At 43.1% G+C, this 23,083-nt stretch overlaps 1 protein-coding gene across 3 annotated transcripts in view; it reads right to left on the bottom strand.

Annotated features, from left to right (window-relative positions):
• RIPK1 (receptor interacting serine/threonine kinase 1) overlaps window positions 1–23,083 on the bottom strand; it is a 296,218-nt gene that overhangs the window by 241,354 nt on the left and 31,781 nt on the right. For all 3 annotated transcript variants that reach the window (XM_053714666.1, XM_053714668.1, XM_053714667.1), the window contains exon 3: window positions 4,507–4,660. In XM_053714666.1, coding sequence (XP_053570641.1) covers window positions 4,507–4,660 — 154 coding nt within the window. The remainder of the gene's footprint in view (window positions 1–4,506; window positions 4,661–23,083) is intronic.

Raw genomic sequence — 23,083 nt, 5'->3', positions numbered from 1 at the left:
AGAGAAATCCTAATAATCTTCCTGATCCATATTATATGATATCCCTTAAGAGGGATATAACTAAAATTCCCAGATCCCCTCTGAGGGAATAAGATGCCACCCGGTCATCTCTCTTCTGAATAGTCCCTTGATGAGCCCTCTAATAAATAAAAGGCAAGGACTTACCCTCCAGGGTCTTCTGCTGTGGAGCAGACACAGCACCTCCAGGTTTAGCCAGCTTTATCCGACAGGGACCTGGGTAGAACGGAAAGCAGTGTAAGCGTAAAACTGGTTGCCTGGTGGGGGTGTTAGAACAAATTGCTGGAGGGATAACAGGGCATACCCCGAGACCTCTAGCTGCTAACAGCTACCAATAATTTTACTCAAGAGGATTACATGGACACAGCATTAACTCCAGTCCTGCTTGAAAGGGAAACTACCTATTAAAGGACTTAATTTTCTTCAGAGCACCCGTCTTCACCTCTTCCAGGTTACAAAGGCAAAGAATGACTGGAGGATTATGGGAAGGGATATTTAAGCTTTGCTTGGGTGTCTTTGCCTCCTCCTGGTGGCCAGGGGCTGAATTCCCAACAGTAATTGAATGGAATTGTGCACTCACCATGCCATTGGAAAGAAAAGGGGCTTTGAAAGAGAAGGTCCTTCCTGAAAAAAACACCAAGGACTGCAGGACATTTTTACCAGATCTGTATTCCAAGTCCTGCATGGCCATCTGGAGCATTCAAAAAACCACTGAGATCCTTTTTGAGGCCTATTTTATCCTGGCTATTATCCTGAATAGCAACACAAAAGGAGGAAATATGTAAATCAGACTATGTAAATCCCTATTCCTGTGAATAGGGATATGCAAACAGACACGTTTCAGGTCTATGGTAGACATAAATTGACCCTCCTTCTTTAAAGGTGATATAGTGCGAATAGTCTCCATTTTGAAAGTCAAAACTTTCAGAATTGAGATCCAAGATAGGCCTCTAAGTCTCTATATATATAATAGATTTTTTGTAAAATAACATAATTTATGTAAGAACTTACCTATTTTCGTTCATAGTGTTAAGAGTCTATGAGCTAGTGACGTATGGGATATACATTCCTACCAGGAGTGGGCAAAGTTTCCCAAACCTCAAAATGCCTATAAATACACCTCCCACCACACTCATACCTTAGTTTAACATATAGCCAAGTAGTGAGGTGTAAAAAGGAGTAAAAAAAAGCATACAAAAAGAGGAACTGGAAAAAATAATGTGCTTTTATACAAAAAAATTATAACCACCAAAAAAAAGGGTGGGTCTCATGGACTCTTGCCACTATGAAAGAAATGAATTTATCAGCTAAGTTCTTACATAAATTATGTTTTCTTTCATGTAAGTCGCAAGAGTCCATGAGCTAGTGACGTATGGGATATAAAACCCAAAATGTGGAAAACCACAGTCACTAGAGAGGGAGGGATAAAATAAAAACAGCTATTTCCGCTGAAAAATTAAACCCAAATAATAATTACGTTTTTTTTAAAAATTACAAAAAACCTCAAATCATGGGCAGAATAATCAAACTGAAACAGCTGCCTGAAGAACTTTTCTACCAAAGACTGCTTCAGAAGAAGCAAATACATCAAAATGGTAAAATTTAGTAAATGTATGCAAAGAAGACCAAGTTGCTGTTTTGCAAATCTGATCAACTGAAGCTTCATTCTTAAAAAACCAAGAAGTGGCAACTGATCTAGTAGAATGAGCTGTAATTCTCTGAGACGGAGGTTGCCCCGCCTCCAAATAAGCTTTGTGAAGCAAAAGTTTCAACCAAGATGTCAAAGAAATGGCAGAGGCTTTCTTACCTTTCCTGGAACCAGAGAAAATAACAAATAGACTAGAAGTCTTTCTAAAATCCTTAGTAGCCTCAACATAGTATAGAGATCTCTCAAGAGAATTCTTAGGATTAGGACACAAGGAAGGAACAACAATTTCCCTACTAATGTTGTTAGAATTCACAACTTAAGGCACAAATTTAACTGAAGTCCGCAAAACAGCTTTATCTTGATGGAAAATCAGTTAAGGAGACTCACAAGAGAGAGCCGACAACTCAGAAACTCTTCTAGCAGAAGAGATAGTCAAAAGAAATAACACTTTCAAAGAAAGTAGTTTAATATCCAAAGAATGAATACGCTCAAAAGGAGGAACCTCCTTAAAACCAAATTGAGACTCCAAGGAGGAGAAATAGACTTAATAACAGGTTTGATACGAACCAAAGCCTGAACAAAACAGTGAATAGCAGGAAGTTTAGCAATCTTTCTATGAAATAAGACAGAAAGAGCAGAGATTTGTCCCTTCAAAGTATTTGCAGACAAACCCTTATCCAAACCATCCTGAAGAAACCGTAAAATCCTAGGAATTCTAAAACAATGCCAAGAAAATTTATGAGAGGAGCACCATGAAATATAGGTTTTCCAAACCCGATAGTAAATCTTCCTTGAAACATACTTACGAGCCTTGGAGATCACCCTTGGAAGAAGAACTAGAGGCGGAAAAATGTAAGCAGGTTCGTAAAACCAAGGAACTGCTGGAGCATCTACCATCTCCGCCTGAGGATCCTTGGACCTGGAAAGGTAACTGGGAAGTTTCTTGTTCAAACGGGAGGTCATCAGATCTATTTCTGGAAGACCCCACATCTGCACAATCTTATGAAACACATCTGGATGGAGAGACTACTCCCCCGGATGCAAAGTCTGACTACTGAGATAATCTGCTTCCCAATTGTCTACACCTGGGATATGAATCGCAGAAATTTGACAAAAGTTGGACTCCGACCCAAAAAAGTATCCGAGATACCTCATTCATTGCTAAAGAGCTGCGAGTCCCTCCCTGATGATTGACATATGCCACTGTTGTGACATTGTCTGTCTGAAAACGAATGAAAGGTTCTCTCTTTAATAGAGGCCAAGCCTGAAGGGCTCTGAAGATAGCACGGAGTTCTAAAATATTGATTGGTAACCTCGCCTCTTGAGGTTTCCAAACCCCTTGTGCTGTCAGAGACCCCCAGACATCTCCCCAACCTGTAATACTTGTATCCGTTGAGATCACAGTCCAGGAAGGACGAACAAAAAAGGCCCCTTGAACAATACGGTGATGGTTTAACCACCAAGACAGAGAGAGTTGAATGTTGGGATTTAAGTATATCAGTTGTGATATCCGAGTATAATCCCTGCACCATTGATTCAGCATGCAAAGCTGCAGAGGTCTCATATGAAAACGAGCAAAGGGGATCGCGCCCGATGCTGCAGTCATAAGACCTAAAACTTCCATGCACATAGCCACTGAAGGGAATGATCGAGACTGAAGGTTTAGACAAGCTAAAACCAATTTCATTTGCCTCTTGTCTGTTAAAGACAGAGTCATGGGGGCATATGTATCAAGCTCTGTATGGAGCTTGATGCCCTGTGTGAAACAGCAGTTATGAAGCAGCGGTCACAAAGAAACATCGGGTTGATTGACACCCCCCTGCTGGTGGCCTATTGGCCGCGAGTCTGCAGGGGGCGGCGTTGCACCAGCAGCTCTTGTGAGCTGCTGGTGCAATGCTGAATACGGCGAGCGTATTGCTCGCCGTATTCAGCGAGGTCAGGCGCAGTGTCGGATCAGGTCCACCAGACCTTAATAACTAGAGGCCATGAACACTGAATCTATCTGGAAACCTAAAAAGGTGACCCTTGTCTGAGGAATCAAGAAACTCTTTTGTAAATTGATCCTCCAACCATGCCGTTGAAGAAACCACACTAGTTGTTTCGTGTGAGATTCTGCTAAATGAAAATACTGAGCTAGTACCAAGATATCGTCCAAATAAGGAAACACTGCAATACTTTGCTCTCTGATTACAGATAGAATGGCACAGAGAACCTTAGACAGGTGCATCTGAAGCAGTGCAAGCATGGTGCCAAGGATCTGTAAAAAAGCACACACTGTAGACCAGGGGATTTGCCGGCATGCCCGTATTTCACTTGGGAGACTGGTGGCATCTCCGCACTGGGAGATTTTCACTGCTTGGCTTATAACTCCTATCCACTCCTCTGCCCTGTTTGTAGGTGCTCTGTGGAGGATAATGGGTCTCAGATTGGTTAGAGAACCCCTTTCAACATGTAGATCAGCACTTCACCATAAATCCTTGCTGGGAGCAAAAGATTTACTAAGGAATAATGGGAAAGTGGGAGGGATTAAAGTTATGTGTTATGTGGGGTGTTTTGCCTCCTCCTATAGGACTGGACTTTAATCCCACATGTGATGGCTTGTGGACACATTCTTATGAAAGAAAATATAGCGAATATAAATATAAAATAGACTAACAACTAGTTGGCGATATGTGCAAATAATAGTGCAATCATTTTCAGGGCTATTGGATGATACAGCATTAAAATGTTGCATAAAACTGTTTAGGTATTGGTCCCTCATTGACTGTTTAATTTTGAGGCTTTTATTAGGAATATACAACAGTGCATACTAAGAGAATCATAACACCAATGTCTATTACCTGTTGTAAAACATTACATAAATTTCCTTTCGTCATGTATTCCATCACCAGAGAATAATTGCCATTTTCTAATATAAGACCAAGCAACTTCACCACCCTGTCGTGGTTAAGCCTATGCATGATTTTTCCCTCTTCAAGAAGAGCTTCATTGTACCTTAAAAAAATAAGAGAAAAAAATAAATAAAATATATGACAAATACCATAATTATGCTAAAAAATAGAACATTAAAAAAGAACAGAAGAAACACAGGCCTTAATTACAAATTGGGAGACACGTTTTCAGCTGTTGGCTGTTATTGTTTGGCCCAAAAAAAAGCTTCTTTTAGATTTTGCGTGATCACAATAAAGCGATTTTGGCTGATTCTAGCAAGTGGGGTTGTCACTGCTATTTCCAAACAGTGTTTCACATTGCACCAATGTGAAATCCACTGAAAGCACACTGAAAGGGCCACTGGAGACATTCTAGAGTTTTGTTAACATACATGGAATTGATTCATTAAACCTCCATTCAACCCTATTGGAGAGGCTGTATACTGTCAACAAGTTACACATTTACATATATAAAAGACATATTGATATGTAAATATGAAGACTATGTGATATAATGTACAGCTATTTGCATCTGAAGGAAAACTCACTTTAGGACACCATCTATAAATGGCGCAAATTTATATTTTATATTTGGATTATTTTTCACTTGCTCTGGTATGATTGCCACTAACAGTATAGGCATTATGAAAAATGTATTTTTAAAGGAGATTGCATAATCATGGCACTCACAGTTAACTATTGAAATTCATCAGCACCACTGCTAACTCATGTAAATGCATCTTTTAGGTTGTTTAGATGGCCAAATTGTGATTTTTTTTCTATCAATATATGAGCATTCGAACTTGTAACCTGTAACGAGCATTTGTGACCGTGAATTCAACAGTATATGCACTGTTGTGAACAGGTTTGAACTTAGCGTGCATGGAGACTTTCCCCTTAAAAAAAACATTTACAATTGCGCAATCTTTTTTAAGGGTCTCTTATTATAAGTTATTATAAGTGATTTGCATAGAAACTTGTATTGTTTACAGTTCACACCAAAATGGAGCCGTGCCTTTAACAAAAACTTGAAATAAATAGTTTAAAACAGTCCTTGTGAAAGTTGTCAAACGCCCATATATCAACAGAAACACAGTGCACAATCTGCCCATTCAAATAATATAAACAATGCATTTAGATGGGTTAGTAGTGGTGCAGATGGAAACGGATTGCTATAGTTAACTCTAAAAGCTGCGATTATGCAATCTTCTTTAAACACTACATTTTTCTAATGCTTATACTGTTTGTAACAATCCTGCCAGTGTGAAATACAATCATATATAAAATATGAAATATACATTTGTGGATTTAGTTGTCCTGAAGTGCCTAAGCCCATCCTGCCAAGATACATATAACAAAGGCATTTATCTGGATACTGAGTGTTGAGGATGTCTTGTGATTACAATAGGTGAATGTCACACATATACAGGCCTGCCCTTTGGGCAGGGCGAGAGGGGCAACCGCCCAGGGCCCCGCTCTTTGGGAGCCCCGCAATGTCAGCAGTGAGGTTATGAGATAATGCAATGTATATGTTGTATTTAGTTTATGAGAAGTGTTTATGGTATAAGGAGATCTAATATTCTGTATTATTCTTTATATAGGTATCACTGAATGTCGACACAGGGGTGGGCCATAAAATGGGAAGGGTATACAGGAGAGGAGAATAAGGGCACTGGGCTGAGGGGCCCCACAAATGTATCTTGCCCAGAACCCTGCAAATGCTAAGTTTGGCCCTGCACATATAAATAAGTTTTGTCTCCCAAGAGAGTGAACAAAGGGGTTACATGAATAGAGCTCAGCTGTAACCTTGAAGGGACATTAAATACTTTGAAATGGTAATATAAAATGATAAATAGTATATATATATATATATATATATATATATATATATATATATATATATATATATATATATATATAAAACTCAACAATATAATTCCATTATTTATTTTTTCTCCTTTTCTTGTAATTCCATTCTGAAATTGTGAGCATTTCTGTTAGAAATGGAAGAGCAGAACACTGTTATATTTCACACAGCTATTGGCTGCACACTCTAGTGACCCATTTATAACTGTCCCTAATTGGACAAAGCAGAGAAAGTAACTTAAGTTACAACATGGCAGCTCCCATTGTTTTATACTTATTTTGTCAATATTTGAATAACTAATGAAACTTTAAAAAATATATTTACATGTTATTCCCAGACCAATCTTTTCTTTGAATGCATCATACTTTCTAGCATTTATTTAGTGCTTAATGTCCCTTTAAGAGGTATAAATTGGCTATTGTATGTATCAGTTTCGGAAGACCTCCCAGTTTAGATTTTGAAAACACGCACTTAACACATGAAAAGTCCTGTCGCGGCCAAGGGTTTTAGCTATTTTCAGAGAGCCAATACAGGGAGTGCAGAATTATTAGGCAAATGAGTATTTTGACCACATCATCCTCTTTATGCATGTTGTCTTACTCCAAGCTGTATAGGCTCGAAAGCCTACTACCAATTAAGCATATTAGGTGATGTGCATCTCTGTAATGAGAAGGGGTGTGGTCTAATGACATCAACACCCTATATCAGGTGTGCGTAATTATTAGGCAACTTCCTTTCCTTTGGCAAAATGGGTCAAAAGAAGGACTTGACAGGCTCAGAAAAGTCAAAAATAGTTAGATATCTTGCAGAGGGATGCAGCACTCTTAAAATTGCAAAGCTTCTGAAGCGTGATCATCGAACAATCAAGCGTTTCATTCAAAATAGTCAACAGGGTTGCAAGAAGCGTGTGGAAAAACCAAGGCGCAAAATAACTGCCCATGAACTGAGAAAAGTCAAGCGTGCAGCTGCCAAGATGCCACTTGCCACCAGTTCGGCCATATTTCAGAGCTGCAACATCACTGGAGTGCCCAAAAGCACAAGGTGTGCAATACTCAGAGACATGGCCAAGGTAAGAAAGGCTGAAAGACGACCACCACTGAACAAGACACACAAGCTGAAACGTCAAGACTGGGCCAAGAAATATCTCAAGACTGATTTTTCTAAGGTTTTATGGACTGATGAAATGAGAGTGAGTCTTGATGGGCCAGATGGATGGGCCCGTGGCTGGATTGGTAAAGGGCAGAGAGCTCCAGTCCGACTCAGACGCCAGCAAGGTGGAGGTGGAGTACTGGTTTGGGCTGGTATCATCAAAGATGAGCTTGTGGGGCCTTTTCAGGTTGAGGATGGAGTCAAGCTCAACTCCCAGTCCTACTGCCAGTTTCTGGAAGACACCTTCTTCAAGCAGTGGTACAGGAAGAAGTCTGCATCCTTCAAGAAAAACATGATTATCATGCAGGACAATGCTCCATCACACGCGTCCAAGTACTCCACAGCGTGGCTGGCAAGAAAGGGTATAAAAGAAGAAAATCTAATGACATGGCCTCCTTGTTCACCTGATCTGAACCCCATTGAGAACCTGTGGTCCATCATCAAATGTGAGATTTACAAGGAGGGAAAACAGTACACCTCTCTGAACAGTGTCTGGGAGGCTGTGGTTGCTGCTGCACGCAATGTTGATGGTGAACAGATCAAAACACTGACAGAATCCATGGATGGCAGGCTTTTGAGTGTCCTTGCAAAGAAAGGTGGCTATATTGGTCACTGATTTGTTTTGTTTTTGAATGTCAGAAATGTATATTTGTGAATGTTGAGATGTTATATTGGTTTCACTGGTAAAAATAAATAATTGAAATGGGTATATATTTGTTTTTTGTTAAGTTGCCTAATTATTATGCACAGTAATAGTCACCTGCACACACAGATATCCCCCTAAAATAGCTAAAACTAAAAACAAACTAAAAACTACTTCCAAAAATATTCAGCTTTGATATTAATTAGTTTTTTGGGTTCATTGAGAACATGGTTGTTGTTCAATAATAAAATTAATCCTCAAAAATACAACTTGCCTAATAATTCTGCACTCCCTGTAGATTGTGTTCGACCCACCAATTAGTAAACTAACTATATTGCATGTATATATAAATAATTTTATTTTTACAACAACCTAATTAAAAGTAAGTATAGAAAACATTTCCACACTGTTCAGGATAAACTTCCAAATTACCTTTTTGACAGGCTACATCTTTAAAGCAAAACCTGCTAGCCTTACAATGTAGAGACATGCAAACATACAACAAAAAGGGGCAACTGAGCAACACGTATACTAGAGGCGGACCCTTTAAGAGAAAACCATCTAAAACAGGAATCTGCCACCATAGTACTCCATTGAGGATCTATGCTCTGTGATAACAGAGTACCTGTAAAAGAAAAAAAGTTAATACCACAATTCCTCAATGGTTGTCCCAGTGGGATATTACACAATATCTACAAGCTAAAAACAGAACATGCACAAAATCCTCAAGCGATCTCACAAATCTTTTTATGCAGGCAATACTAAATACCTATGTTGTTATATTAACTCATTTTCCAGTCTCCACAACAGTCACTTTAAAGGGACAGTAAAGTCATAATTAGTCATTATGATTCAGACAGAGCATACCATTTTAAACAACTTTCCTTTTTACGTCTATTATTTAATTTGCTTCCTTCTCTTCTTATCCTTTGCTGGAAAAAATTGTCCATTTTATCAGCATTTAAAATGCCCTAGAAATGTGTGGGTTTTTCTGGTTTCGGATGTCCAATTGCATCTTCTATTGAGTCTTTGGAACATGCGCCCATGTGCACATTGTATAGCTATCTGTGGCCATTCTATTCAAAATAAATAACTCTTTGAACCATATAAACTCAATTAACTCTGAAGATGCTAGCTCCCAAACTTAATTCACTAATCTCCCTTTTCTTGTTGACCAGGCCTTATATAAATTCACCTGGACTTAAAAAAGTCTGTTATTTCTTTAAAACCCCAAGCTCCAAGGAACCCCATGTCCAAGAAGCTACTTAACCTGCTCTCCCACCCCGTGGGGAGGTTAACCCACTCACTTATGGCCATAGTCCAATTGCAGACGTGAGGGAACTAGCACCCGCCAAAGACTGGACTAACTGACAGGCAGACCAGACCACCACCCCTCACGCCAAGGATACCAAAACCTCTTGGAGCCCCAAGGGAAACAACCTTAAACCGAAAACATTAAGGTGCACACCATCCTGCAAATAAAAATTCACCATTACCCACATCCTCCGAATCACTGTGATGCACAACCACCCCTTTCACTCTACCCATAAGGCTGCAACCAGCTTGTTCACCTTCTTCCTCCTGTTAAGTCTATAATGGAGCCATGCCGCCCTCCAAACAATCTCGTAACCATGGCTGACCATACGACAGTTAAACCCTGGAAAAGCTCACGTAACCTCTCCAAATCCTCCTTAATCTTACTCACCAGGATTCTCTGAGGCAAGAAACCTAAATCATTACCTCGGCCTGGACCACTAGTAGCCCCGGAGATAGGAACAGTTCAGCGTAATCCTTCACCAGCGGCAACACGCAATCCAATCTGAGGCCCCGTACTCCAAACCATCCAATAGCATCTTTGCTTTTAAAAAACCCCGGCTGGAGGCCCACCTTCCCAACCGCAGCAGCACGTCTGGACCAATAAATGAAAGAGTGGCCCACCACCCACATGTGTACCAGACCTACAACGATATGAAGAGAACAATCATAAACAAATTAAACACTCAAATTTTGGACGCCCCTAACAAAGAAGACTAGAAGAACTTCCACCTACCCACACCTTTAATAACCTCTTGTTGACCAGGCCTTATATAAATTCACCTGGACTTAAAAAAGTCTGTTATTTCTTTAAAACCCCAAGCTCCAAGGAACCCCATGTCCAAGAAGCTACTTAACCTGCTCTCCCACCCCGTGGGGAGGTTAACCCACTCACTTATGGCCATAGTCCAATTGCAGACGTGAGGGAACTAGCACCCGCCAAAGACTGGACTAACTGACAGGCAGACCAGACCGCCACCCCTCACGCCAAGGATACCAAAACCTCTTGGAGCCCCAAGGGAAACAACCTTAAACCGAAAACATTAAGGTGCACACCATCCTGCAAATAAAAATTCACCATTACCCACATCCTCCGAATCACTGTGATGCACAACCACCCCTTTCACTCTACCCATAAGGCTGCAACCAGCTTGTTCACCTTCTTCCTCCTGTTAAGTCTATAATGGAGCCATGCCGCCCTCCAAACAATCTCGTAACCATGGCTGACCATACGACAGTTAAACCCTGGAAAAGCTCACGTAACCTCTCCAAATCCTCCTTAATCTTACTCACCAGGATTCTCTGAGGCAAGAAACCTAAATCATTACCTCGGCCTGGACCACTAGTAGCCCCGGAGATAGGAACAGTTCAGCGTAATCCTTCACCAGCGGCAACACGCAATCCAATCTGAGGCCCCATACTCCAAACCATCCAATAGCATCTTTGCTTTTAAAAAACCCCGGCTGGAGGCCCACCTTCCCAACCGCAGCAGCACGTCTGGACCAATAAATGAAAGAGTGGCCCACCACCCACATGTGTACCAGACCTACAACGATATGAAGAGAACAATCATAAACAAATTAAACACTCAAATTTTGGACGCCCCTAACAAAGAAGACTAGAAGAACTTCCACCTACCCACACCTTTAATAACCTCTGCCATCAAACCCAATTTCAGTGGCTGCCCCAATCCTAAAGGAGTGCGAACCAAAATCTCACAGGGATCAAACCCAACTCACTAATGCCTTCGCAAAAAACTGCCCCAAATTGAAATAGTGACAGCGCCCCACCATCTTTATGTATAAATAGTGAACCTTCAACCAAAGGCCTAAGCCCAGGTAGGGAACAATGTCAGACCACCCCTTTTCCTAGTTGGTCAGTTTAGATTTTTTTAGGTAAATGGACACTTGCGAGCCCATGGCAACCACATCCCCATAACCCAGCCCACCATGGGGCCATTTATTATGGCTGATCAACTCAGATATCCGAAATGCCCCAAAATTGCTAAAGCAAAAGTGGCCTTGCACAGGACAACTTTGAACCCAAACATACACACCGCCGGCAAAAACCTCAAGCAACCTAACCATAAAGGAAAAGGAAAACCGGGCGCCGTCCATCCCTAGAACACCCGGCCCCTTTCTTAACACCCTTGATAATTTGACATACACAAAATAACTTTATCAAATCAGCGACATTCAACAACTTAAAACGAAAAAACCATGGATGATAATTTTTTTGTCCACCAAGGACAGGGACAACCCGCAGGTACTCCATCCTCCACAACCCTTGAAGCAAAAAACCCCAACACATGCCTTGACACCCTCTTTGATGCCTCTAACTGAAAGCAATACTTTCCATTCCACCCAAACTTCCGCATAGGCACACCACGTTCTCTGCGCTAAGGAAGACCTCACAAAGTGTGCTAGTCCTCCGTACAAAGCCACCCACACCAGGAAATGCTCTCCCCACTCTGTTCGCCCATGGCGAGAACTCCCAGGAGCGATGCCCATGAAAACAAGAAAGGGCATCGGCCAGCAAGTTATTAACCCCAGAAATGTGTTTAGCTCCCACCAACGCATGGAAACACAGGCATTGCAACCCAAATGCCCTCAACAATTTAATGACCGTGGGATTGGGGGGGAGGCAGATAATGTGTTAACTGCTGACACCACCCCCCTGTTGTCAGTGCGGACAACACTGATCCATTCTCAAACGATTCTGCCCACACAAACATGGCCACCAGCACTGGAATAACTCAAGAAAAATTTAAAATTATGCTTACCTGATAATTTTCTTTTCTTCAGATTGAAAGAGTCCAAGGCTGCATTCATTACTTTTGGGAACCAGGAGGAGGCAAAGACACCCCAGCCAAAGGCTTAAATACTTCTCCCACTTCCCTCATCCCCCAGTCATTCTGCCGAGGAACAAGGAACAGTAGAAGAAATACCAGGGTGAAAAGGTGCCAGAAGAATAAAAAATAAGAGGCACTGCACAGAAAAATACGGGTGGGGAGCTGTGAACTCTTTCCATCTGAAGAAAAGAAAATTATCAGGTAAGCATAATTTAAGTTTTTCTTCATAAATGGAAAGAGTCCACAGCTGCATTCATTACTTTTGGGAAAACAATACCCAAGCTATAGAGGACACTGAATGCAAAAATGGTAGGTTACAATAGACGGCCCATTCTGAGGGCACCAGGCCTGAAAAAATCACAACCCAACCAAACCCTGCTTCGTCGGAGCCGGGCAAAAAACCTAGAAGGAAAAGGCCCCAAGGACACTGACCCGCAGATAGTCCGAAAGCCTAAATAGAGACCGCAAAGCAGACTCACTGAGCCAACACTCCTCCAGGAGAACTGTCGCACAGCAGTCGGTCCCCACACAACCCTTACTAGTACAGTACCAAAATCCCCAAAAGGGAGAGGACAAGGGTGAACCAAAGGGATACCCCAAAAGGTACAGCAAGATGCAATAAAGGAAAAGCCCCCTTCAAAAGAAGGCCAGGTCCACAGAGACCCGAATGGAACCTGAGAACAAGGGGAGACGACGCCCAACCCACAAGGAGCAACCGGGCATCATCAAGGAGAAGAAACATCTCCCAACATCGTGCAACAGCACCGAAAAAGACAGCTGAAGACAAAGTCCTCAAAACGTCAGAGACTGAGCAAACAGAAAATAACAAGCAGCAAACTCAGAAAATAAACATCTGAGTCCAGTAACACACTGCCATCCGTGGGAAGACACAGATAAAACACTATCCATAAGGAAGAAGCGGCCCAAGACAGAAATTGCCCAAACTCCAAGACAGAGTACACTCTCCAGGCAATCCAGGCCGCCAAGCATACTCACAGATCTCAAAGGGGGAGAGGCACAGAACCTTTGAAAAAGAAGGTCCACTATCACCCCCAAGACCTGAAGATGAACAACAGATCTCAGATCCTACACCTAGCCGGACTAGTCCCAGTAATGGCAGATCGGAAAGCAAGGGAACCGAAACCAACCCCAAGACCGGCCCCCAAAAGGGCAGAAGAATGGACACAGCCACTTCAACCTAAAGACAAATCAGCAAGCGTTAGACCACCCAACTAAGTCTCAATGCAGAGCCAGCAGCTCCCCAAATGGAAAGGAACAACTCAAAGAGCAGACCAATCCCCGAACCAGATAAACATCTGTTCCAACCTCCCGAACACAGGAGAGGCCCCTAAAAAGGGACCCACAAGGAGGATAACGAGCTCCCTGAAGAGGAGAGCATCGATAAACACCTGCCCATAGGACAGGAGGTCGTAGAATGAACCGAGAGGACACAAGGCCACACCATCGTGCTAGCACACATAACAGGCACAAAAGTGACAGCTGAGCAACAGCAAATCTTCCATTTGTTAGGCAGGAAAGCCCACCTTCAGGTCATGTTAGTTGGCTGTCCCAAGGGAACCATATCGTCCGGCACAAGACAAGGCCCAAGGAGCCTCGGCTCTCAATAAATCTGGCCAAGTTGTAAAACAGAACAGCCAGAACAACTGCAAAGCCCAAGTACCCCGGAAACTGGAACCCCCAAGCCAGTCCTAGGATCATAAGGTACGGTAACATCCCACGGTGGGTATCCACAAAAAAGAAAACGCTGAGTAAAACCCTCGACAACCAGAAGATCAGGACAAGGAGCCCGGGCCCCATAGATATTTAGATTAAACAATCTTCCAGGCACATAAGTCCCTCGTCTGATATAAAAAAAATAGACCTCCCAGGGAAAAATCCAGATAACCTGGATAACAAGAGCAAGAAGCCCTTGCAAGTCCCAACCCAAAGGGAAGAGACCACCCCTTGCAGGAGCCCAACACTCCAAAGAGCCAGGGCCATAAAAGGACACTAGAGCTAACAGACATCCAAGCATCATTAACATGATTGCGCTTGAAAGTGCGGCTAATCCCCCTAAGGGACACAAGGCGCTGCTCATTTTATCAACCTCTAAAAGGAAGAAAGGCTGAGTAGACCTCGCCAGGGATGGAACTAGCAACCCTCGGTTTGCTACAGTACAGAGTAGCCACAGAGCATTAGTATGCTGAGCTAGCTATCCAGCTAGCCACTAGCTCCAGACACAAGGGGAATAGTGAGGACAGGTCACCCAAACAGAGCAACATCAAGCCTCCACATCACCTCAGATTCGAAGTCAGAGGACAGTAAAACATGGATTTGGATGCCACCTGGATGGCAATACCTGAACCATATGAGTGACATATGATAACAAGACTTAAAGGAGATTACTTCATCCCCCCATGTCTAACGAGGTGAGCCATTCGAAGGAGGAGACTGATGAGTCCCATAACTGAGAAGGATAGGGTCCCCAAACAGCTCAAAAACATGTCACAGGGAACTGCACATACCCTCCTGTGGCTGAGAGACCAGGGGCAATTGGGTACAAACACAATCACAAATAAACATCTGGACTTTGTAGACGCGCAAGCGCTAAAAGTATGTAAAAGCGAAAAACGTGCCACAAACTCCGGGGGAACAATCCACCCTCAAAAAAACATAACTTGGATTACCCGCATGTGTAGTAGTAGGGAGCGGTAGGGAACTCGCCTCCCGGAGGACAGGGCCCTCCGAGGCAGATGGCTCAGCAGTCCCTTGAATCCCCGAGCCCGAGGAACAAGGTGCTCTAGAAACGGCCTAAAGAACATAACTGACTGACCTGAGTCAATGGGGCCAATTCGCATTCGTCACAGGATGAAGAATCTGAATCAGAAAGTTGAACAATCTCAACATCAGTATCCTCCATAACTGGATAAAGGATACCACAAAATGGACTAAATATAAAACAATTTAAACGGCACCTGACACCCACAATGGCTGGAGCACTCACCACCTCTTATGTACCAGACACCAGCGGACTAGAATTCTCCGTCGCCACACAGTCAGGAATGCAGAAATTGGAGACCAGAACGTAAACGCACCCGGTCACAAGGTGAACCGTACAGTCCAAAAAAAGCGTGCCCGATCGTAACGTCGCGTCACTTCGAAAGGCTGTTATGTTCCAAAAATGCCACGGGCCTAGTTAACACTACACATAAGCAGATTGAATAACATAACAAACATGATTAAAAAAAACCCTGTTCAATAATCCCCCTCAGGAGATATTAACCCTTGATTCCAAGATACTAAAGGAGTCCCACTGAGACCCTGTATTTTCATGTGAGTTCGTAGGAACAAATGAGTTACAGTACAATTATGAAGAAGTAAATGGAACGATCTTACCGGAATCTACGCCGTGGAACAGGAACATGGCCCTTCAAGTGTGATGGATAGTAGCCTCGCCTCCGCCATGAACTTGAGAGAAGAAAGCAGGCAGCGAAGCAAAGTTCGGCAACACTGATTGCTTGTGGAGCTGTTAAAATGAGTCTGGATGGTTTTGCAGAAAGACTCTTCCTGCATCTCCGGACTCTAACTTTCATCCAAGCCCTCACTAAGAGACTGACATGATTACTTAAAACTCCAGTCCCTTGTCGAAGAGTACTACCCTCCATAAGAGACGAAAACAAACTTCTGACACTTCTCTGCCAACCTCCTGGGACGAAAGGCAAAGAATGACTGGGGAATGAGTATTTAAGCCTTTGGCTGGGGTGTCTTTGCCTTCTCCTGGTGGCCAGGTTCTTAATTCACAAAAGTAATTAATGCAGCTGAGGACTTTTTCCATTTATGAAGAAAACTAAGTTTTTACCAATCCTACCTCCTTCCATTCAGCTGGCCATTCTGCCGCGCACCATCCTTCCCAAAAACCGCAACAACACCTATACTTCCAGCCGCACCAGTGGCCAGTCCCAAGTCCTCACAAGAAATCTGGGTGCCTGAATCATTGCTGACTCCCAAATTAGGTCACCGTTTAGCACCTTGGAAAGACTAATAAAATGATGAGGCTGCTTCACGCCGGCCGCAGCCAATGCCAAACGTCTGCAAAAAAAATTCCACCAAGGGTAATGTGGCAGGCAAAATTGAGTTTCCCCAGCAAAATTGCAAAATCTCGAGCATGACCTTTGCCGACTCCCGGAAGGACCTTATCTCCTTCTGTAAGTCCACCTTTGATCCCAGTATTCTGCACTCCATTCTAACAGACTCAAAAGTAATCAGAAGAAAATAAGCACTGACGACAGGCCTTCTGACTTATCAAATGCTAGGTACCCCACAATCCTCAGCCATTCTATAAAATTATCCCTGATGTGTAAACAGGCAAGGGTATTGGCAGGCCAGACAAACGGAAAGCCGTACAGTATAAAAGTATGAGATTTTCTCTTTTAGGGCTTATTTGCTTATACGAACCAGCTGATTCTGTGTATTAAAGTCACAACCTAACAAAATGAGTTGAGCTTGTAGGTATAATCAGATCTCATTACTTTATCACATTGTGTAAATATACATGCTTCTTTATCTTATATCGGTCCCTAAACCAATCACCAATACTTGGAGAGAGCAATGGAAAATTAACATTTTATTACCTTATCCCTTCAATACCCCACTGGGAGTGTAATTTCCTCTACTAGCTATGTTAACACAGCTTGGCCTTGATGCCAAAAACTTTAAGGATGGGTGGGGATACCACAGGCTAAATAGCCCATTACATATGCCGCTATAAGGATAATGGAAATACTTGTAAACAATTTATTGACAGTTATGACAGACTCAGACAAAAACTTTTTGCTGCCTATGAAGTTATTTTCTGAAAATGGCTGCCCCACACTTGCCTTATATAGCCTTCTCCTGGGACCCACCCCACTTTACCAAATATGGGCCTAACTCCTCCCAGGGGTCAAAGGCCCACTCCCCCTACATTCCTTCCTGTCCTGTGGCTGGTCTTCTAAGCCTTAAACACAGCACTCACACAGCTCACTGTATGGAAATTGTAGTGTACTATGGGCTGTAGACGTGTAAGAAGCTTCTCTTGCAAAGGATACAGCTGAATTGTGCATTTGCATTCAAAGGGCAGCTTAGTTGCTGATTGGTGCATGGTACGTCCACTTAATTGTGCCCATTCCTTGAATGACATGGTTGATGACAGGTACTTAACACTGTGCCTGTGCTGTAACAGTAAAGTTAAAACTGAACTTTTTAACAACTTTCAAATTTATGTCTACTATCTAATTTGCTTCATTCTCTTTCTTGAAAATCATACCTCAGTAGGCTCAGGAGGGGTAATGCACTACTGGGAGCTAGCTGCTGATTGGTGGCTGCACAAATATGCCTCTAGTTATTGTCTTGCTCAATGTGTTCAGCTAGTTCCATGTAGTGCATTGTTGCTCCTTCAACAAAGGATACCAATAGAATGAAGCACATTTCATAATAGAAGTATGAAGTAAGCTGTTTAAAATTGTATGCTCTATATGAATCATAAAATAAACATTTTGGGTTTTATGTGCCTTTAAAGGAACAGTAACTATATATTAAAAAAACAGTCCCATGACCGCCACTGAGATATATCGGCCACTCTGCAGGAAGTCACGCGTTAGTTACAGGACTAGTAGCAACAGCGGTAGCACCGTCTTAGTAAACAGCTGCAGATTTGAAATAATAGCAGTAGATAAGCGTTTCTACTTTAATGCCCCTAGATAAACGAGCTTCTAGGTTTATTCGTTATGCGCTAACCAACATTTCACATAGCGCACACTGTGTAATTAATATGCATATTTTACACATTGTGATAGGCATGTGTTTACTAGAGGGCTGTCTACAGAGCTCTTACTGCGGCAAACAAAATTGTGAATATTTTTGGAAATAAGCTTTATTTTTTAAAGTAAGTTGGGACACATAGTGCCAGATTAGGAGTGGAGCGCAAACATTTGCGCACGAGCGATAAGGGGTTTATTGCGGGTGTTTGCGCTTGTCGGGCTTACCGCTGGTTTTAAAAGTTGAACTTAAACGTGATCACTTGAGCGCAATCGCGATTTACACAAAATAACATTAAATAATAAAAACAGAATTTATGTTTACCTGATAAATTACTTTCTCCAACGGTGTGTCCGGTCCACGGCGTCATCCTTACTTGTGGGATATTCTCTTCCCCAACAGGAAATGGCAAAGAGCCCAGCAAAGCTGGTCACATGATCCCTCCTAGGCTCCGCCTACCCCAGTCATTCGACCGACGTTAAGGAGGAATATTTGCATAGGAGAAACCATATGTTACCGTGGTGACTGTAGTTAAAGAAAATAAATTATCAGACCTGATTAAAAAAACCAGGGCGGGCCGTGGACCGGACACACCGTTGGAGAAAGTAATTTATCAGGTAAACATAAATTCTGTTTTCTCCAACATAGGTGTGTCCGGTCCACGGCGTCATCCTTACTTGTGGGAACCAATACCAAAGCTTTAGGACACGGATGAAGGGAGGGAGCAAATCAGGTCACCTAAATGGAAGGCACCACGGCTTGCAAAACCTTTCTCCCAAAAATAGCCTCAGAAGAAGCAAAAGTATCAAATTTGTAAAATTTAGAAAAAGTGTGCAGTGAAGACCAAGTCGCTGCCTTACATATCTGATCAACAGAAGCCTCGTTCTTGAAGGCCCATGAGGAAGCCACAGCCCTAGTGGAGTGAGCTGTGATTCTTTCAGGAGGCTGCCGTCCGGCAGTCTCATAAGCCAATCGGATAATGCTTTTAATCCAGAAGGAGAGAGAGGTAGAAGTTGCTTTTTGACCTCTCCGTTTACCAGAATAAACAACAAACAAAGACAAAGTTTGTCTGAAATCCTTAGTAGCTGCTAAGTAAAATTTGAGAGCACGAACTACATCCAAGTTGTGCAACAAACGTTCCTTCTTTGAAACTGGATTAGGACACAAAGAAGGCACAACTATCTCCTGGTTAATGTTTTTGTTAGAAACAACTTTTGGAAGAAAACCAGGTTTAGTACGCAAAACCACCTTATCTGCATGGAACACCAGATAAGGAGAAGAACACTGCAGAGCAGATAATTCTGAAACTCTTCTAGCAGAAGAAATTGCAACCAAAAACAAAACTTTCCAAGATAATAACTTAATATCAACGGAATGTAAGGGTTCAAACGGAACCCCCTGAAGAACTGAAAGAACTAGGTTGAGACTCCAAGGAGGAGTCAAAATTTTGTAAACAGGCTTGATTCTAACCAGAGCCTGAACAAAGGCTAGAACATCTGGCACAGCTGCCAGCTTTTTGTGAAGTAACACAGACAAGGCAGAAATCTGTCCCATCAAGGAACTTGCAGATAATCCTTTTTCCAATCCTTCTCGAAGGAAGGATAGACTCTTAGGAATCTTAACCTTGTCCCAAGGGAATCCTGCAGATTCACACCAACAGATATACCAAATTATGTGGTAATTTTTCTGGTTACAGGCTTTCAGGCCTGAACAAGAGTATTAATAACAGAATCTGAGAACCCTCGCTTTGATAAGATCAAGCGTTCAATCTCCAAGCAGTCAGCTGGAGTGGGTCGAACGGACCTAGAACAAGAAGGTCTCTCAAAGGTAGCTTCCATGGTGGAGCCGATGACATATTCACCAGATCTGCATACCAAGTCCTGCGTGGCCACGCAGGAGCTATCAAAATCACCGACGCCCTCTCCTGATTGATCCTGGCTACCAGCCTGGGGATGAGAGGAAACGGCGGGAACACATAAGCTAGTTTGAAGGTCCAAGGTGCTACTAGTGCATCCACTAGAGCCGCCTTGGGATCCCTGGATCTGTACCCGTAGTAAGGAACTCTGAAGTTCTGACGAGAGGCCATCAGATCCATGTCTGGAATGCCCCACGGTTGAGTGACTTGGGCAAAGATTTCCGGATGGAGTTCCCACTCCCCCGGATGCAATGTCTGACGACTCAGAAAATCCGCTTCCCAATTTTCCACTCCTGGGATGTGGATAGCAGACAGGTGGCAGGAGTGAGACTCCGCCCATAGAATGATTTTGGTCACTTCTTCCATCGCTAGGGAACTCCTTGTTCCCCCCTGATGGTTGATGTATGAACTTGGCCCTCGCTAGCTGAGGCCAAGCTTTGAGAGCATTGAATATCGCTCTCAGTTCCAGAATATTTATCGGTAGAAGAGATTCTACCCGAGACCAAAGACCCTGAGCTTTCAGGGATCCCCAGACCGCGCCCCAGCCCATCAGACTGGCGTCGGTCGTGACAATGACCCACTCTGGTCTGCGGAAGGTCATCCCTTGTGACAGGTTGTCCAGGGACAGCCACCAACGGAATGAGTCTCTGGTCCTCTGATTTACTTGTATCTTCGGAGACAAGTCTGAATAGTCCCCATTCCACTGACTGAGCATGAACAGTTGTAATGGTCTTAGATGAATGCGCACAAAAGGAACTATGTCCATTGCCGCTACCATCAAACCTATCACTTCCATGCACTGCGCTATGGAAGGAAGAGGAACGGAATGAAGTATCCGACAAGAGTCTAGAAGTTTTGTTTTTCTGGCTTCTGTCAGAAAAATCCTCATTTCAAAGGAGTCTATTATAGTTCCCAAGAAGGGAACCCTCGTTGACGGAGATAGAGAACTCTTTTCCACGTTCACTTTCCATCCGTGAGATCTGAGAAAGGCCAGGACAATGTCCGTGTGAGCCTTTACTTGAGGAAGGGACGACGCTCGAATCAGAATGTCGTCCAAGTAAGGTACTACAGCAATGCCCCTTGGTCTTAGCACCGCCAGAAGGGACCCTAGTACCTATGAGAAAATCCTAGGAGCAGTGGCTAATCCGAAAGAAAACGCCACGAACTGGAAATGCTTGTCCAGGAATGCAAACCTTAGGAACCGATGATGTTCCTTGTGGATAGGAATATGTAGATACGCATCCTTGAAATCCACCTTGGTCATGAATTGACCTTCCTGGATGGAAGGAAGAAGTGTTCGAATGGTTTCCATCTTGAACGATGGAACCTTGAGAAACTTGTTCAAGATCTTGAGATCTAAGATTGGTCTGAACGTTCCCTCTTTTTTGGGAACTATGAACAGATTGGAGTAGAACCCCATCCCTTGTTCTCCTAATGGAACAGGATGAATCACTCCCATTTTTAGCAGGTCTTCTACCCAATGTAAGAATGCCTGTCTTCTTATGTGGTCTGAAGACAACTGAGACCTGTGGAACCTCCCCCTTGGAGGAAGCCCCTTGAACTCCAGAGAATAACCTTGGGAGACTATTTCTAGCGCCCAAGGATCCAGAACATCTCTTGCCCAAGCCTGAGCGAAGAGAGAGAGTCTGCCCCCCACCAGATCCGGTCCCGGATCGGGGGCCCGCATTTCATGCTGTCTTGGTAGCAGTGGCAGGTTTCCTGGCCTGCTTTCCTTTGTTCCAGCCTTGCATAGGTCTCCAGGCTGGATTGGCTTGAGAAGTATTACCTTCCTGCTTAGAGGACGTAGCCCTTGGGGCTGATCCGTTTCTGCGAAAGGGACGAAACTTAGGTTTATTTTTGGTCTTGAAAAGACCTATCCTGAGGAAGGGCGTGGCCCTTGCCCCCAGTGATATCAGAGATAATCTCTTTCAAGTCAGGGCCAAAGAGTGTTTTCCCCTTGAAAGGAATGTCAAGCAATTTGTTCTTGGAAGACGCATCCGCTGCCCAAGATTTTAACCAAAGCGCTCTGCGTCACAATAGCAAACCCAGAATTTTTTCGCCGCTAACCTAGCCAATTGCAAGGTGGCGTCTAGGGTGAAAGAATTAGCCAATTTAAGAGCACGAATTCTGTCCATAATCTCCTCATAAGAAGAAGAATTACTAATAATCGCCTTTCCTAGCTCATCAAACTAGAAACACGCGGCTGCAGTGACAGGGACAATGCATGCAATTGGTTGTAGAAGGGAACCTTGTTGAACAAACATCTTTAGCAGACCTTCTAATTTTTTATCCATAGGATCTTGGAAAGCACAACTATCTTCTATGGGTATAGTGGCGCGCTTGTGTAGAGTAGAAACCGCCCCCTCGACCTTGGGGACTGTCTGCCATCAGTCCTTTCTGGGGTCGACTATAGGAAAACAATTTTATAAATATGGGGGGAGGTACTAAAGGTATACCGGGCCTGTCCCATTCTTTACTAACAATGTACGCCACCCGCTTGGATATAGGAAAAGCTTCGGGGGGCCCCGGGGCCTCTAAGAACTTTTCCATTTTACATAGTGGTTCTGGAATGACCAGATAATCACAATCATCCAAATTGGATAACACCTCCTTAAGCAGAGCGCGGAGATGTTCCAACTTAAATTTAAAAGTAATCACATCAGGTTCAGCTTGTTGAGAAATGTTTCCTGAATCTGAAATTTCTCCCTCAGACAAAACCTCCCTGGCCCCCTCAGACTGGTGTAGGGGCCCTTCAGAAACCATATCATCAGCGTTCTCATGCTCTACAGAATTTTCTAAAACAGAGCAGTCGCGCTTTCGCTGATAAGTGGGCATATTGGCTAAAATGTTTTTGATAGAATTATCCATTACAGCCGTTAAATGTTGCATAGTAAGGAGTATTGGCGCACTAGATGTACTAGGGGCCTCCTGTATGGGCAAGACTGGTGTAGA

Source organism: Bombina bombina, chromosome 5 (genome assembly GCF_027579735.1).
Source record: "Bombina bombina isolate aBomBom1 chromosome 5, aBomBom1.pri, whole genome shotgun sequence".
NCBI lineage: Eukaryota > Metazoa > Chordata > Amphibia > Anura > Bombinatoridae > Bombina > Bombina bombina.
The sequence above is the reverse complement of the archived record's forward strand: the minus strand, read 5'-3'. Positions and strand labels throughout refer to the sequence as shown.